Source organism: Crocuta crocuta, unplaced genomic scaffold, assembly GCF_008692635.1.
Source record: "Crocuta crocuta isolate KB4526 unplaced genomic scaffold, BGI_CrCroc_1.0 scaffold253, whole genome shotgun sequence".
In the NCBI taxonomy this organism is placed as follows: domain Eukaryota; kingdom Metazoa; phylum Chordata; class Mammalia; order Carnivora; family Hyaenidae; genus Crocuta; species Crocuta crocuta.
The window spans coordinates 5,105,200-5,120,439 of NW_027529451.1; the positions used below are offsets into that span (position 1 = coordinate 5,105,200).

The 15,240-nt window shown below is 39.6% G+C and overlaps 2 protein-coding genes across 4 annotated transcripts in view; one reads left to right on the plus strand and one right to left on the minus strand.

Annotated features, from left to right (window-relative positions):
- Nucleotides 1–11,761, plus strand: part of CMC1 (C-X9-C motif containing 1) — a 95,955-nt gene extending 84,194 nt beyond the window's left edge. The window contains exons 3-4 of the mRNA XM_077760744.1: nucleotides 6,571–6,661; nucleotides 9,801–11,761. Coding sequence (XP_077616870.1) covers nucleotides 6,571–6,661; nucleotides 9,801–9,921 — 212 coding nt within the window. The 3' untranslated portion in view covers nucleotides 9,922–11,761. The remainder of the gene's footprint in view (nucleotides 1–6,570; nucleotides 6,662–9,800) is intronic.
- A 394-nt stretch (nucleotides 11,762–12,155) lies between these two features.
- Nucleotides 12,156–15,240, minus strand: part of AZI2 (5-azacytidine induced 2) — a 43,336-nt gene continuing 40,251 nt past the window's right edge. For all 3 annotated transcript variants that reach the window (XM_077760742.1, XM_077760741.1, XM_077760743.1), the window contains exon 8: nucleotides 12,156–14,190. In XM_077760742.1, coding sequence (XP_077616868.1) covers nucleotides 13,778–14,190 — 413 coding nt within the window. In that variant the 3' untranslated portion in view covers nucleotides 12,156–13,777. The remainder of the gene's footprint in view (nucleotides 14,191–15,240) is intronic.

The following is a 15,240-nucleotide window of genomic DNA, read 5'->3' on the forward strand; positions in this document are numbered from 1 at the left end:
TGTTTCTTTTATGTTTTTCTGTCTCTTTGTTAAGGATCTCATTGAGGTCTACTACTCTTTTCTCAAGTCCAGTGAGTATCTTTATGATTTATTACTTTAAATTCTCTGAGTCATGTTACTTTTCTCCATTTCCCTTGGGTCTCTTGCTATGATTTTGTTCTTTCATTTGGGACATTTTTCTTTGTCCTCAGTGTGTCTAACTCTGTTTCTGTGTGTCAGGAAAATCAGCCAGGTTTCCAGCTCTTAGCAGTCATGGCCTGAGGAATAAGAGGTCCTTTAGTGCCCTGCAGCGCAGCGCCCCCTGTTGCCCACAGCCTGCACTGTAGGGGTGTCTCCTGTGTGTGTCGCATGTGCCCTTGTGTTGTGGTTTGGCTCCTTTTCCTTCAGTCCATTTGTCTGCAGTAGCTCTCTCTGCCTCTTGTGGGCAGTGTTTCGTTCCTGTGGTGCTCATGGACCAGATGGGGGCCGCCTTGGGCTTGAGTCAGACCAGTCGTCTGTCAGAGAGACAGCAGCACCAGCTTCAGGGTGCTTTCCCTGTGTTGCCCCTGAGAATCTTTTTGTTGGTGGGTGGGACCTGCAACCAGACTCCTGTCTGCCCCCACCCCCACTGCTGGAGTTGTATTCAGACTAGTGTGTGTGGTTATCTTCCCTTCTCCCCAGAATAGGAGTCACTTCGGAGTGGTGCCGGCCCCTGTCACAGCTGCTTACACAGTTGAGGCCGGTGGTGCTGCTTTGGATGCGCTCTGGCCAAGGGCTTTGGAGGGAGCAGCTCTGTAGAAGCTCCCCGCGTAGTGGGAGGGGGGATGGCATACTGTCAGCAGGTTAGGTGGCAGGTGTTGGTCCCAGGCTAGTTCCTTAGGGGATGGCGGTAGGGGAATGGTTCTACCAGCTCCTAGAGGATTCCCCTAGCCATCTCCGTCCCTCTGGGACAAGCTCGGAGATGAGTCAACTCTCCCTTCTCTATGTTCCAGACAATTTTCAAACTGCTGCTTCTGTGCTGCATCTCTAAGGGCTCTTTGTTGTTCTGTCTCTTTAAGGATGAGGGACTCCCGTTGCCTCTCGTCCTCTCAGCTCTCCCAGAGCCTGAGCCTGCTGATTTTTAATATTCCTAGTGATAAGCTCTGCTAATTGTAAGAACTCATGAAATTTAGCCCCATGGGTTTCACAACCAAATGTTATGGGGATTTTTCTTTCCCATGTGGGACCCCCAGTATGAGAGTATGTTTCACTCCGCCCCCACCCCCACCCCTTGGCATCCCTCCCTCCAATGGGCAGTTCCACCAGTCCATTTAGCTCCTGAGTGTGTCTTCACCCTTCCTACCCTCTTTGAGGTGGCCTCTTCTCTGCACTTTAATGTGGGGTTTGTTCTGCCAGTCTTGGGGACATTTTCTGGGTTATTTATACCAGATCTAGTTGTATCCGTGGGACAGGGTGAGCTTAGAATCTTCCTATTCTACAGTCCTCCATAGAAAATCTCCAGGAACCATTATAGACCCTGCCCAATATTATGTGTCATTACCCTTTGGTTTTCCATAAGTAGAAGTCATCTCTGTTCCAAGTGCTACATACTAAATGCTCTTTGTTGGAATCACATCTTATTGCCATTAATTTATATTCCAGTAAATGGAGATAACGAATCTTGAGTATTCCCCTCAAGCTTTTTAATTTCTTTTAAATACTAGATTTTTGCAAATATCTTTTCCCATTTAATAGGTTGCCTTTTCATTCTGTTCATGGTTTCCTTTGCTGTGCAAAAGCTTTTTATTTGGATGTAGTCCCAATAGTTTATTTTTGCTCGTCTCCCTTGCCTAGGAGATATACCTAAAAACAGTGTTGCCAAGGATGACGTCAGAGAGATTAGTGCTAATGTTTTCTTCTAGGTGTTTTATGGTTTAAGGTCTCACATTGAGGTCTTTTTTTTTTTTAATTTAAAAATTTTTTTTATTTTTATGACTTTTTATTTTTTTAATAGTTTATTGTCAAGTCACATTCAGGTCTTTAGTCATCTGTTTTGAGTTTATTTTTGTGTATGGTGTAAGGAAGTGGTCCAGTTTCATACTTCTCCAGGTAGCTGTCCAGTTCTCCCAGCGCCATCTTTTGAAGAGACTGTCTTTTCCCCATTGCATATTCTTGCCTCTTTTGTCAAAGATTAATTGCCCACTTAAGTGTGGATTTATTCCTGGGCTCTCTATTCTGTTTCAATCATCTATGTTTCTGGTTTACTGCCAGTACCATACTATTTTGATTATTAAAGCTGTATAGCGTATCTTTAAATCAGGAATTATGATCTAGCTTTGTTCTTCTTTCTCAAGATTGCTTTGTCCATTCAAGTTCTTTGTGGTTCCATCTCAGTATTAAGATTATTTGTTCTCATTCTGTGAAAAATGCTGCTGGTATTTTGGTAGGGTTTGCATAGAATCTGTAGGTTGCTTTGTGTAGTATGGGTGTTTTAACAGTACGTGTTCTTCCAGTATATGAGCACGGGATAGCTTTCCATTTGTGTTGTCTTCAGTTTCTTCTATCAGTGTTTTATAGTTTTTTGGGTTGCAAGTCTTTCACCTCCTTGGTTAAGTTTATTCCTAAATATTTTGTTCTTTTTGGTTCAGTTGTAAATGGGATACTTTAAATTGCTTTTTCTATTAAATCACTATCACTCAGCCAATTTCTATGTGTTAGTTTTGTATCCTGCAAGTTTACTGAATCAGTTTATTAATTGTAACAGTTTTTTTGGTGGAAAATTTAGGGTCTTCTATATATAGTATCATGTCATCTGCAAATAGTAACCGTTTTATTCTTCCTTACCAATTTGGATGCCTGTTCTTTCTTTTTCTTGTCTGATTGCTACAGCTAGGACTTCCAGTGCTATGTTGAATAAAAGTGGTAAGAGTAGACATCCTTGTCTTGTTCCTGACCTCAGAGGAAAAGCTCTCAGGTTTTCACCATTATGATGTTAGCCATGGGTTTTTCATATATCACCTTATTATGCTGAGGGTACAGTCCCTCTGAGCCTACTTTGTTGAGAGGTTTTATTATAAACAGATGTTGCATTTTGTTGAATGCTTTTTCTTCATCTGTTGAGATGATCATATGGCTTCTAATCCCTTTGTCTTGTTAATGTGATATATATCAAATTGATTTGTGAGTAATGAGCCACTCCTGTATCTCTGGAATAAATCTCACTTGATGGTAGTGCATTTTTAAATGTATTGTTGAAATTAGTTTTCTTGTATTTTTTTGAGGATTTTTGTATCTGTGTTCATCAGATTGGCCTGTAGTTTTCCTTATTTGTAGTATCTTTTCTCTGGTTTTAGCATCAGGGTAATACTGGTTTTGTACCATTAATTTAGAAGCTTTTCTTCCTCTTCTATTTTTTGAAATAGTTTGAGAAGAATAGATGTCATGGTCTTGACATTGTTTTTTAATGTTTCTTTTTGAGAGAGATAGCATGTGAGTGGGGGAGAAGCAGAGAGAGAGGGAGACACAGAATCTGAAGCAGCTCCAGGCTCTGAGTTCTTCAAGCCCAACACAGGACTTGAACTCATGAACCACGAGATTATGACCTGAGCCGAAGTTGGACGCTCAACCGAGTCCCCCCAGGTGCCCCAGGTTCTAGACATTTTTAAGAAAAGTCGTGAATGTTATCTTTAAAAGTACCTTTCTTTAAATTTTGAAATAACTTTTTAGCAATCTCTCTGTTCTTACTGTTCATTTTCATTTGTATTTCCTTAACATGTGCTTAAATAAATGAAATTTTATTTTCATAATCTTTACTAGTAACTAGTATTAAATTATATACAGGCATACCAGCTTTATACCACTTAACATAACACTGAAAGACAAAGAATCTAAATTGTCTTAGAATACCATTTTAGAAATCAGTTGGCCGCACTAGCAGCATCATTATTATCTGAATGTATGCTAATATGGTATGAAAGAAAGATCCTCATTAAAATCTTGTTGCTAAACAAGTGACGAAAACCTCACAAACAGCTTGAGGCTTTAGGCCAGTCACAGTTATTCCTGAAGAGGTTTGGACAAGTGTGAAAATATATAGACTGTGCCTTTATTGTGGTCAGAACACATAAATGCTATCTTGCATCAATTCCTTACTGAGAACATTTTTATTCATATTAAGGAAAATGAACCTGAAAATAATACAGTGCCTAAGTATTCTGTTAGGAATCTACCAAATGTAAAAGTATTGGGTCTGTTACACTCAGAAAGTGGACTTTTTAATAGCCATTGTGTTTGTGTTTGCCAGGAGAGGGCTTTGGCTCACATATTTTCATTAGGCAAACTCAAGATGCTAATGATCTTTCTTCTAGACATTATTCTAGAACCATGAACTGGTTTGGTCTCATGAATTCATAGTAAGGTTGGGTGATGCAAGGGAACAAGCTCATGGTTCATCGCCATGGATAATGGCATTTCCTTTCAAGAAGCCCTTACCCAGATTTAGTCACTTCTGGGTTAACTTTATGTACATATTCCCTGAGGATTTCCCAGGTCTTAATTTTTATTTGGAATCATAACTGTTGCTTGTAGAAAGGTAGGGCTTAGTATCATCATATAAGTAGAGAATTTACATGTAGGAATGCTAATGACATTCCAGAGTGAAAGTTAATGGACAATTTTAAAAAAATTATGTTTATTTTTGAGAGGGAAAGAGAGAGAGAAAGAGTGTGAGCAGAGGAGGGGCGGAGATAGAGAGGGAGACACAGAATCAGAAGCAGGCTCCAGGCTCTGAGCACAGAGCTCGACATGGGGCTCGAAGTGACCTGATTTCCAAACCATGATACTATGACCTGAGCCAACATCGGGCACTTGACCGACTGAGGCACTAATGCGCCCCTTAATGGACTTTTTGATAGCCAGGTAGCCACCCCTCAGGATCCCCACTAATAATGAGCTGATTGTGAATCTGATTTGCCCTCTGAGTTGTAGGCAGTCTTTACTCCGAGAGCACAAAGGAAATTCCTTTGGTCTGATTTGGCTCATGAGACCAGTTCATGTGCACGGAGAGGAAGAAGATTTGTAGTTGAAATAAGGAAGATACCTGACTGGGTTCGGGAGTCAGGGAGCTGCTGGTGGGGTTGCCGAGGCTCGAGAACGAGCAGCCAAAGGAAGCCAGTCCTGTGTCTTTGATGTGGGGTGTTGCTGCGTGTCACCCAGTTTCATGTGATCACACACACGAAACTGAATTAAAGTCACTTCCTGCCTCTGCTGTCATTGTTCCTATTCTGCCATGCAGCCTTCCGAGCCTGCTGTGTCTGTGCCCTAGGACTCTCGTCCCAGCCCATCTCAGCAGGTTCTTAAACATTTCATAAATCTCAGTTATTTACAGTCTGCCTGAGGCTGGAAGATAACTTTGTTACGTATTATGTGTATTCATGGAGACCCCTGAATGACCTGCTTGCTTTAGGATAATTATAAATTATACTGGTTAGTAATTAGAAGGGTAATGCACAGCTCAGGAAAAGAGGGAAATCTTGGTAACTTTCATTAAAGGAGTTATAAAAGATATTCAGAAAACATTGCTTTACCTACAGCTTCTTTGTGAGGATGATCTTGGATTTAAGTCTGACATTGTTGGTTACTCGCAGCAGGTTAGAGATGGCGGAGCTGAAACTAGAGCAGCCAGTGGACAGGAAGAAGGCCCAGAATAGTTAGGAGAGAAACTGAGGCATAGCACACTGGCCTGCAGAAAGAATAGGTAGGACCGAGTCTGACCACAAGCCGACTGGATTATGGCACCAGGCTGCCCTGGGCTGCTGGTGCTGAGGAGGCAGGATACCAAGGGGCCAGTACAACCCAAAAGGCAAACTGCTAGAATGGAAATTTGACAGAAAGCTGTTTGAATTTCCAGTAGCATCTGTAAGTTGCCTTGGGAATGGAGTGGGAGCTCTGTTAGCAGAAATTCAGGAACCATGGCAGGGTCGTCTTAAAGGGGGTGCCTGGAGGCCAGCAGGAGACACGCAAGACTAGACACAGATGCCTGTGTCTGGAAACAACTCCCCTTTTACTCTCCTTACTCATTTCTTGTAAAGATACACCTTTTCTCTGTCAGAAATCTTCCTTATTCTCTACATCCCTTCTCTCTCCGTGAGGCCTCTTCGGAGGTCCTCTCTCCTCCCCTTTCAGAGTTCTTTCTTTATTTCTGCGGTTAATAGCACTCGTTCTGTTCTGCCTTGCATTCACGTGTGTGGCCTTTGTGGAGGATGCCCCATGTGCCAGGCGCGATCCAGGTAAGAGGTGTTAAAATACACGGATAGTTTAGAGCTGTTACAAATTACGTTGATATGGGGCACCTGGGTGGCTCAGGTTACGTGTCTGACTTTGGCTCAGGTCATGATCTCGCAATTCGTGGGTTTGAGCCCTGTTTCCGGCTCTGTGCTGACAACTCAGAGCCTGGAGCCTGTTTCAGATTCTGTGTCTCCCTCTCTCTCTCCTCCTCCTGCTCACGCTCTCTCTCTCTCTCTCTCTCTCTCAGAAACAAAAGGAGAAAAAATTTAAGAAAAAATTATGTTGATGTAACTACAAGTCGTTTTCTTTTTTCCACATTTTTTTCAGATTTTACCAAATGTTGCAAGGACTCTGGAATCCTTATGGTAGTAAAATGCCGGAAAGAAAATTCTGCCCTGAAAGAATGTCTAACTGCTCAGTAAGTAATCACATTGTTAGTGCTTCTCTGTGTGTGGATGTGTGTAGTATATGTTAGAACATGTTATTTAACTCATTACATGTGATAGATTCTTTACTTCACCCCATCAAATCTTTGATATTGTTAGCTGAGTCTGAGATTTCAGTTTGTTACATACTAAGCAACATATTTGTGAAAGGTCTTGTCAAGTTCTGTGTCAACGTTGTATCTGATTAAAAATATGAGGTCGGCAAACAAAAATACAGGATTTTTCACATGACTTAGCGAATTCCTCTTCATGAACGGTTGATCGATTGAATATGTTATAGATGGGTTTATATTTCTCTCCTCTTATGAAATGTACGGAGTTAGATGACTTGTCGGCCTGGTGATTTGGGGGATTAATATCATTTAACTCCTGAGAAAGCTGCACTACATCAAATGAAGGATACAAAGGTAAATTTTGATTTTTGAGGTTAATTTAGCAATAATTCTTAAATACCATGTTCACTTGACAGTTGAATATTAAAGTAAAACTTTGCAAGTTCTTTGAAGGCAGGCGCTTTCAGCTGTATCTCCCCACGCGCTTTATCATCAGCATTACTCGCAGACAATACTGTGGGGTACTTCAGTACTGGTAATTGATAGCTGCCAGGCCTCAGCTTTGGTTATCCTTTGTTTCCTCCTGTAACTGCCCTCTCGCCTGTGGAACATACAGGTCAGCATGGTTTGATACTTATTAGGGAATTAAATAAAACATAGTGATTCTCTGAGTCAGTTATTTTTTTTAATGTTTGCTTATTTTGAGAGAGACAGAGAGAGACAGAGAGAGAACGAGTGTGGGGAGGGGAGGGCGCAGAGAATGCCAAGCAGGCTCCACACCATCAGCGCAGAGCCCGATGTGGGGCTTGAACTCATGAGCTGTGAGATCATCACATGATGGGACGCTTAATGGACTGAGCCACCCAGGTGCCTGTTTTCATTGATAGTAATAATGTACATAGAAATTTAAAATTTACAAACTTAAAAAAAATTCTGTAGTTAGGAGACTTGAGACATTAAACTAATCTCTCCTTTTATAGATAAGGAAACACACCCTTACCTCTGGGCCAGAACCTGCACTAAGCATCTCATCAGAGGAGTAAACACGCCTTCTGTGACTTGTTTTTCTTCCACTTCTTTTCCCTCATGCTCCCAAGAGATGTGTAATGGATCACTGACCTGGTTAAACTTCTTTTTGACTGAAGTTCTTCAATTCTTTTTTATAGATTAAAGAATTTTTACACCACAGTTTCAGTCATAATAACTTGTTCTTAGTTTGCATATTATCCCGCTAGATAATGGGCATCGCTAGAGCAGAGGGGGCAGGAGCGCGGACTGTGGAGAGAGCAGTGGGGCTTTCCTCCTGGACCAGCCAGAGCTGAGCTAGTGGTGTGGCCCTGGGCAGGTTCCTCATAGAAGATGGGAAGTTCCTTCTCCTGCAGTGATTGTGAGGGACTGTATGTAAACTCAGTACAATGCCTGGCACATAGTGGGTAGTCAATAAATGGTAGCTCTTAATTCTTTCACTGTATTGTTAGTTTTGTTATCTGGATATTAGTTATTTAAATATCCTTCCTTTTACCCCCTGGAAATAGGAAAAAATAAGAGGTTCTAGCCTGTTCTGGGGAGGGGTTGGAGAAGGCTGCTTCTCTTTAGGAGAAAAGCAGTGAAGGAAACAAGAATGTTAGGACATTTGCTAAATCGAGTTAAGGATTTTACTTGACCTTAATTCTCAACACACTCTAAATATTTCTTCATCTTTTAAGAAAGTACTCAGCTTTATTTACTGTTGACATTCCTGAAATGAAGGTAACCGACCACCGCCCTCTCTCATCTCCGTAGTGGCATCTTGAAATCAATCGTTATTTCTACCTGTGCCATCTTCGTTCTTCAGTTAAGTCTGCAGTCTGACTTCTGCCCCCTTCCACGGAGACTGCTTCTCCTAAAGGTTCTAGTGGGTTCATGGTAGCCAAGTCCAGTGAATAGCGCTTCAGTCCTTTTTCTTTCACTTGGCCTCCCTCTCCGGAAGCTCCTTAAACTTCTCTTCTGTCTGGCTTCCCTTATACTCTTTCCTGTTCCTGCAACATCTTTCTTCTCATTCTCGTCTTCCTGAACTGAATCTTTTAAGGTGGGTTCCCAGTTCTCTTGTCATGCTTAGGTCTGCAAAAGCTCAGTTTGGACCCATGAATTTGGTCACTTCTTAGGTCATGACATTCCTCAGCTACTTTATTCAGGTCCAAAACTGAACTCAGCTCTTTTTCCTTCTCCTGTATCATGTGTTTAGAGTTTTCCTGGTCTCCTGACTCTAAATGGTTATTTCCTATTTTTATTTCCTACATCTCCCCTAGATCCATTTCATCACAACTGCTCCTCCTCTAGCTGCGGGCTCTTCCTCATTCTTGGCTAGATTATCTTCATAGTTTACTTACATGGCCTCCTGCCTCTAACCTTGCTGCCCTCTTTTGGCCTGTCATATGCGGTCAGCGTGACTAGGACACAAAACTGATCTTCGAGTTCTTCTGTTAATAGTGGCCCATTGCCTTCAGGATAGACTTCCAACTTCTTGCTGTCACATAAAATGACCTTCGTGATGCGGCCCTTGCCCAGTCTGGATTCATCCCAGGCCCTTTTTCTTAAGTGCATAATCTGCTGCAGGGGTACTAATTTACTTGCAGTCTACATGCATCAGTTTTCCCTCATCTCTGTGCCTTTTCCCCAGTGTACCTTTGATAATGGATTTCTGCCCTTCAAAAATGCAGCTCAGTCTTCTTCTGCTTGACAGGTCTCCTTTCCCCAGTGCATCCCCATGTTTCCCGTGGTGCCAGACGGCACTTTGTGTACTTGTTGCACAGCCTTTATTCGTCTGCTCCAGAGCACCATGGCCTCCTGAGGATGGGTGCTGTGCTTCTGGACACAGTGCCATTTGGAAATGAACCACTAGGTCTTTTTTCTCCCACCAGCTAGTTTGATAGCCTAATGTTTACAGTGTGTTTATGACCATTTCTTAAAATCTATTACTAAAGCATATACCCGATGATACGTCTGAATATTAAATAAGCTTCTATTAAATGCTTGCAAAGTTTCATTTTAAAAGGAGATATTTATTTCCTTCTTTTAGTTACAATGATCCAGCCTTTTATGAAGAATGCAAAATGGAATACCTGAAGGAAAGGGAAGAATTCAGAAAAACTGGAATTCCTACCAAGAAAAGGCTACAGAAGCTTCCCACAAGCATGTAGGCATATATTCGAGATACTCAGGAGCTCTGATATTCATGGAAATCACTACCAGAAATTACGGACTCAAGGAAGTGTTTGCTTTATCCTAAATTATGGAAATATTAATTTTATCTGAAATAAAAGATTTTTTTAAACTTTCAAAGTTAAATACCAAAAGGGATGGGAGGAGTAAATATTGAAATGGGATATGGTCTGCCTGGTCATTATAGATTTTTGGTAAGTTTTTCCACTACTACAGTTTTCTAACAGTGATACGGATTTCTAGGGTTCTATATAGACCTTCTATTATTCCATTCCAGTGTACAGACTAATGGCTAATCAGAGACGAGAAGTAACCAAAGGAAAGCAGGAGCTGTCAAGGGTGTTAATAACAAGGCAGATAGCAGAATAGTTACAAACCAGAATCCTTCCTGGGTCTATAACTCGTTATACAACCATGGAAATAGATTCTCATTATGAAAGTTACTGAAGGTAAGTCAGTCGGACAGTTCCATGGTTATTGTTATTAGCAGTAAAGGATTATTTGGAAACACAGATGAAGGAAGTACTTATACATGAATTAATTTTACTTACATATTTGAGGGAAAATTTCCTAAAATTGAATTATGTTGACATGTTTGGCTATTGAAAATAGTTTAGTTTAATGATTTCAGGAGCTAGTCTAAGAAAATTGAGTGCAGTAATTTGGTCCCAGGTTGAACTTTTATATTAAAAGTTGCTCCTTTTTTTCCTCCACGAACTGTTAACTCCTCACTGTAGTCACTGCAACGAGTTTCCAAGTAAGTAAGATTTATATATATTTACATAGTTCTCATTAAAATCACAAATAGAAATTCCTACCTACTAGGATTAAGATTTAACTTCGGCCCCAATCCCATGAAACAGGTCTGAGATTCTTTTTAAAGGACTTAAGTCTAAAGCAGATAGGACCCTAAAGAATTCAATACTTAAGTGAACCGCTCAAAGAACTATTTTACTCTTACTTGAAACCCAAAGCAGCCACATTTTCCTAGGTCACAGATCAAAAGGAAGGTTACTAGAACAGACCAAAGCAAAGCAAATATAGAAACCTAGAGACCACATACCATAGGGGTAAACAAGCCTATATTCTTCTGTCAGCCTTTTGGTGTTGGTACATTTCCTAGAGCACAGGACCTGAATTCTTTGTTTTAAATGATGCAGATGAAGAAAAGGCAAATAGTTACTTTAAGAAGGTAGTGAAATATATAATCTGTGGCTAATTTATAATTTGGATGAGAATCAGAGAAACCACCTTCAATCTTATGTGGAAAATTAATTTATGTAGATGTTGCTTTCCCCATAGGCGCTGGACAGTAGTGTATATAAATATGTTCATCCCTGTCAGAAACTAAACCACTGACTACAGCTTTCAGAATATCCATGCCTGGCCCCCAAACTGGTCTACTTCACCCACTAGTACAGCTGCCTCAGTTATTGTTTTGGTTGCTCATTCATTATCTGGCTGGTATTATTAAGAGTGCACAGATTTTCTTCCCCTAAAGATCTGCCTTGACCCAAGTAGTCTTTTGGATTAGATCATTACGGTTTCCTTACAATTCAGGCTTGGTTCTTGAAGTTTGAATTCTTCCTTATTTACCTGTTTTTCTAGTGTTCCACATAGGTATGTCCCTGCTCTATGTAGGAATTAGGTTCCATTTTGGCAGTACCTCAGTTTCCTATTAGAGAAAATAAAAATTTTATTTTTGCTAATAGGAGGTCAAGGGGAGGGAGTGTCTTTGTTACTACCTGTGTTCTCTTCTATGTAAATGTAAACCTGGTTATGGTAAAAATCTAAAGATTAAAGAAATTTTTGAAGGAAGCCCTTTGGAGCAAATTTCTAGTGGTATGAAAGAAGTCAACATAAAATTTTCCATCTTAAGTAGATTAATAATCTACAGATTGGTCCTTCTCATTTTTCTCTGAGTCTTACGCAGAATGGAGATGATCATAAAGTGTATATTTTAAAATTTATGGCTGGATACATTTTTTGGTTCAAGTCTTACCCATCATTTAGTTAGTACTTTAAAGAACATCAACCTCTGATTTCCGGCATACCTGTTTGCCAGCTACCCTGTTGTTCAGATGGAAGAACATTTTTTTCCACTCAGAAGTTGGTTTAACAAGATAAATACCTGTAATGTGAGTCAAATTAATAACTAATAATTAGTACCTGACCTTAGAATATATAGGCAAGGACAGTATTTCACATTCACTTCCAATTTCAAACAAAAATAATTTATTTTAATTAAACAATTTCTTGGCATTATTCAAAACATTAATCAAGCCATTATCTCATATGACTTCTTTACAAAGGAAAGTTTCCAAACTTGGTTTTAAAAAAAAGCAAACCAGTAAGCTACATTAGAGATGAGATAGAATATACAGACTATGCAGCCACATGAGAAACAGTATCTGCTGCTTTGTTATTACACAGGTAGTTGCTTCCTTTAGCTAAAGCCTGGAGTCTTGTATTTGTTTTATGCATATTGGGTTCTGTTCTATTACTTGGCAGGAGATTGTACTCCCTGGAGTGAGCGGTGTTCATTGGTCAGAATAAATTCCAGCATCTGACACCAATTCCATTAATCACAGACAAGCCTGAATAAGTGAGTAAGATAATAGAAAGACAAAAATATCTGTGACCAGTGAACATTGTTTATGTATGTATGCTACTCAGTTAATATAGAAGAGATCCGAGATATTCTTTTTCAGTTCAAGATATTTGAAACTGTCTATCAAAAAGGATAAAGGCCTCCTACATGAAACCCTTTAATCTGAGGCAAAAGATGTATAAGCCAATTAATACATTATATTACAGTGTTAATACCACCACCCTGGAAGAATTTAGATAGCATTTCCATGTGAAGCCATCCTTGTCTATAAACGATAGGCCTCTTACTCAAAAAGTTTGGGGACATTTCATGATTGTACTGTATCAATACAGCACAAAATTCAGTTTTTAGACTTAAAATTCTTAATTTGGTTAATCAAAAATCACTCTTACATTTCAAAACAAAGTCTAACAATTTATTAAGTTGCTCTACGTATCAAGCAGGTATAGACCCTTTGAAGAAAATGACTTTATCCAGTTACATATTTAGCTCTTTATTATGGACCACTGAAGGCACAGATTAGACCGCAACCTGTGTGACGCTCTTTCTACTTCTAGTTGGATAATGCGGGATTGAAACAGTTCACACACCACATAGTTTTTCAACTATTTCACCACTTTTTTTCAGTTAGGATTTGAAGGGACTATGGAACACTGAGTTGGTTTCAATGATCAGGTTATTTCAAGTCCTAAAATCATTTTTTAATCAAAATGTTACTAAGTCTTAAACTCTGAAACACAACGGCAAATGGAGATGGAATAAGCTATATTATTCAACTATAATTTTCATCTTTATGTAAGGTCACTAGAAATAGAACCTATTCATTTTGCCATTTCTTTTATGCAAATTAAAGCAACTTACAATTTTTCTCAGATTATTAATGGCCTCTTATTTTAGGCATTTCACATGCTATATAAAACCATGTCCTAAAAAATTTTAATTCCATTCTTTACATGAGAGGCAGTTATTTACAATTACTATCAAAGGTAGAACTGTTTCTTAAGTTTATTAATTAACTGGTAGCTTGTATCTGATTCTTAGCCAGAACATGGAGCTAATACTGGGAAATTGATACAGGACATGGAGAACAGTATGTGCAAATATACGTACTGAAGAACTCTGCAAAAGTTTATTCAAAATCTGCTTTCAGTTAAGTAATTTCTTGAGAGCCACTGAGGGAGAGGACAGTAACCTCATGACCAAATCATGAAATCTCTTCGGAATTAATTCTTATAAAGGCAGTTTTGATTATGTTGATCCAAGTAATGCAGTGGTGGCAGGTTGGATAAAGGCAAAGTTTTATTTTTAGTCTCCCCAAATGCTGTCTCACTTGATTTAGGAGGGCTTGGGAATACCCAAGAATTATCTTCCAGAGAATTTCTGCCATAAGAGTTGTGTTCCTGAAGGTTAGTGCCATCATGAAGAATGGATCGCTCATTATCTGTCCATGATTGGAGAATTGCTTTCTCTGATAAAACCTTCATATCTCCTGATAAAGGGGAAGATGTGGTGTGGCAAAGAGTTTTGCCATTTGGTGAGAGGGGGGAATGTCTTTTGTATGTTGCGGTAAAATTCGCCAAGTGCAGTTTTGTGCTGTCTTTCCCAAGGTCTTCCATGCATCCTAGTGGGGCACACGCTAAAAAGAAAGCACAGGCTAAATGTCAGTTGTCAAGGCATTTGTGATCCTAATTTGGCTGAGTCTAGAAGTGGACATAAAATTAATATTTCCAAGTTAATCACTGGGGCACTATGATTAGAAGACAGATGACAAATGATCAGAGTTCTAATCCTGGATCACTTATTTACGGACATTGTGACTTTTGGTTCAGTCACTTTATTGCTTCCAAGTGTCACTTCTCTCATCTGCAAAATGGACACAGGAACCTTGTCCTGCCTCTATCACAGAACCATCAATAAAGAGGAGAAATTGTAATGTGACTAGAGAAAATGTGCATACTGATTTAAGTGTCCATGGAAACTAAGAAAGCTGTTCTTCAATATTCCTTTGCTTATTCAAACCTTTTTCCATAGGTGCTTCAAAATTTTTTCTGCAGTGATTATATTGTGACTTGGTGAGGCCCAGTCAGTTTTAATATACATTCAAAGGCTCTTATAGATAAACCAGTTTGAATAAAATTTATTATAAAATAATTGTTTCTTATAAACACACATTTCTGCCATGGTCAATAGGTCAAGAGAAAAAACTCTGTTTTCTGAGCCATTACACGTGCACTAAACAAACTGAAGTGATTATTCAGCTCGCCATCACCAACATAAAGGTAGCCTGAACTTTTCTGCCCCTTCCAATTCGACCTACTAGGGCAAAATGCTAAAAATTATAACTCAGCTTGAATCTATAATTTTAGAAGAAATTGAACCACATTATAAAATAAGCTAATTGCCTTTTTTCTTGGGGAATGAGATGGGCGTGGAGAAAACCTAGAAGTAACAGTGCTCAACTTCTGGACAAGGGTGATAATGTAGGTGAGGAAGAAAGATGATCTAGTCTGTCTCTACTCCAGAAAGCATGGAGTTGTGGTGAGGAGCCGTAGCCTTGAGCCTGCCATGCTCAGTGTGCACTAGGGAGCTTTCGGTTCGCTATACCAAAAGATTTATCCTTCACCAACTCACAAGGGACACAAGAATGAGCTGTTTCCAAATGTGGAAAGAGCATTTTATTCTCTGA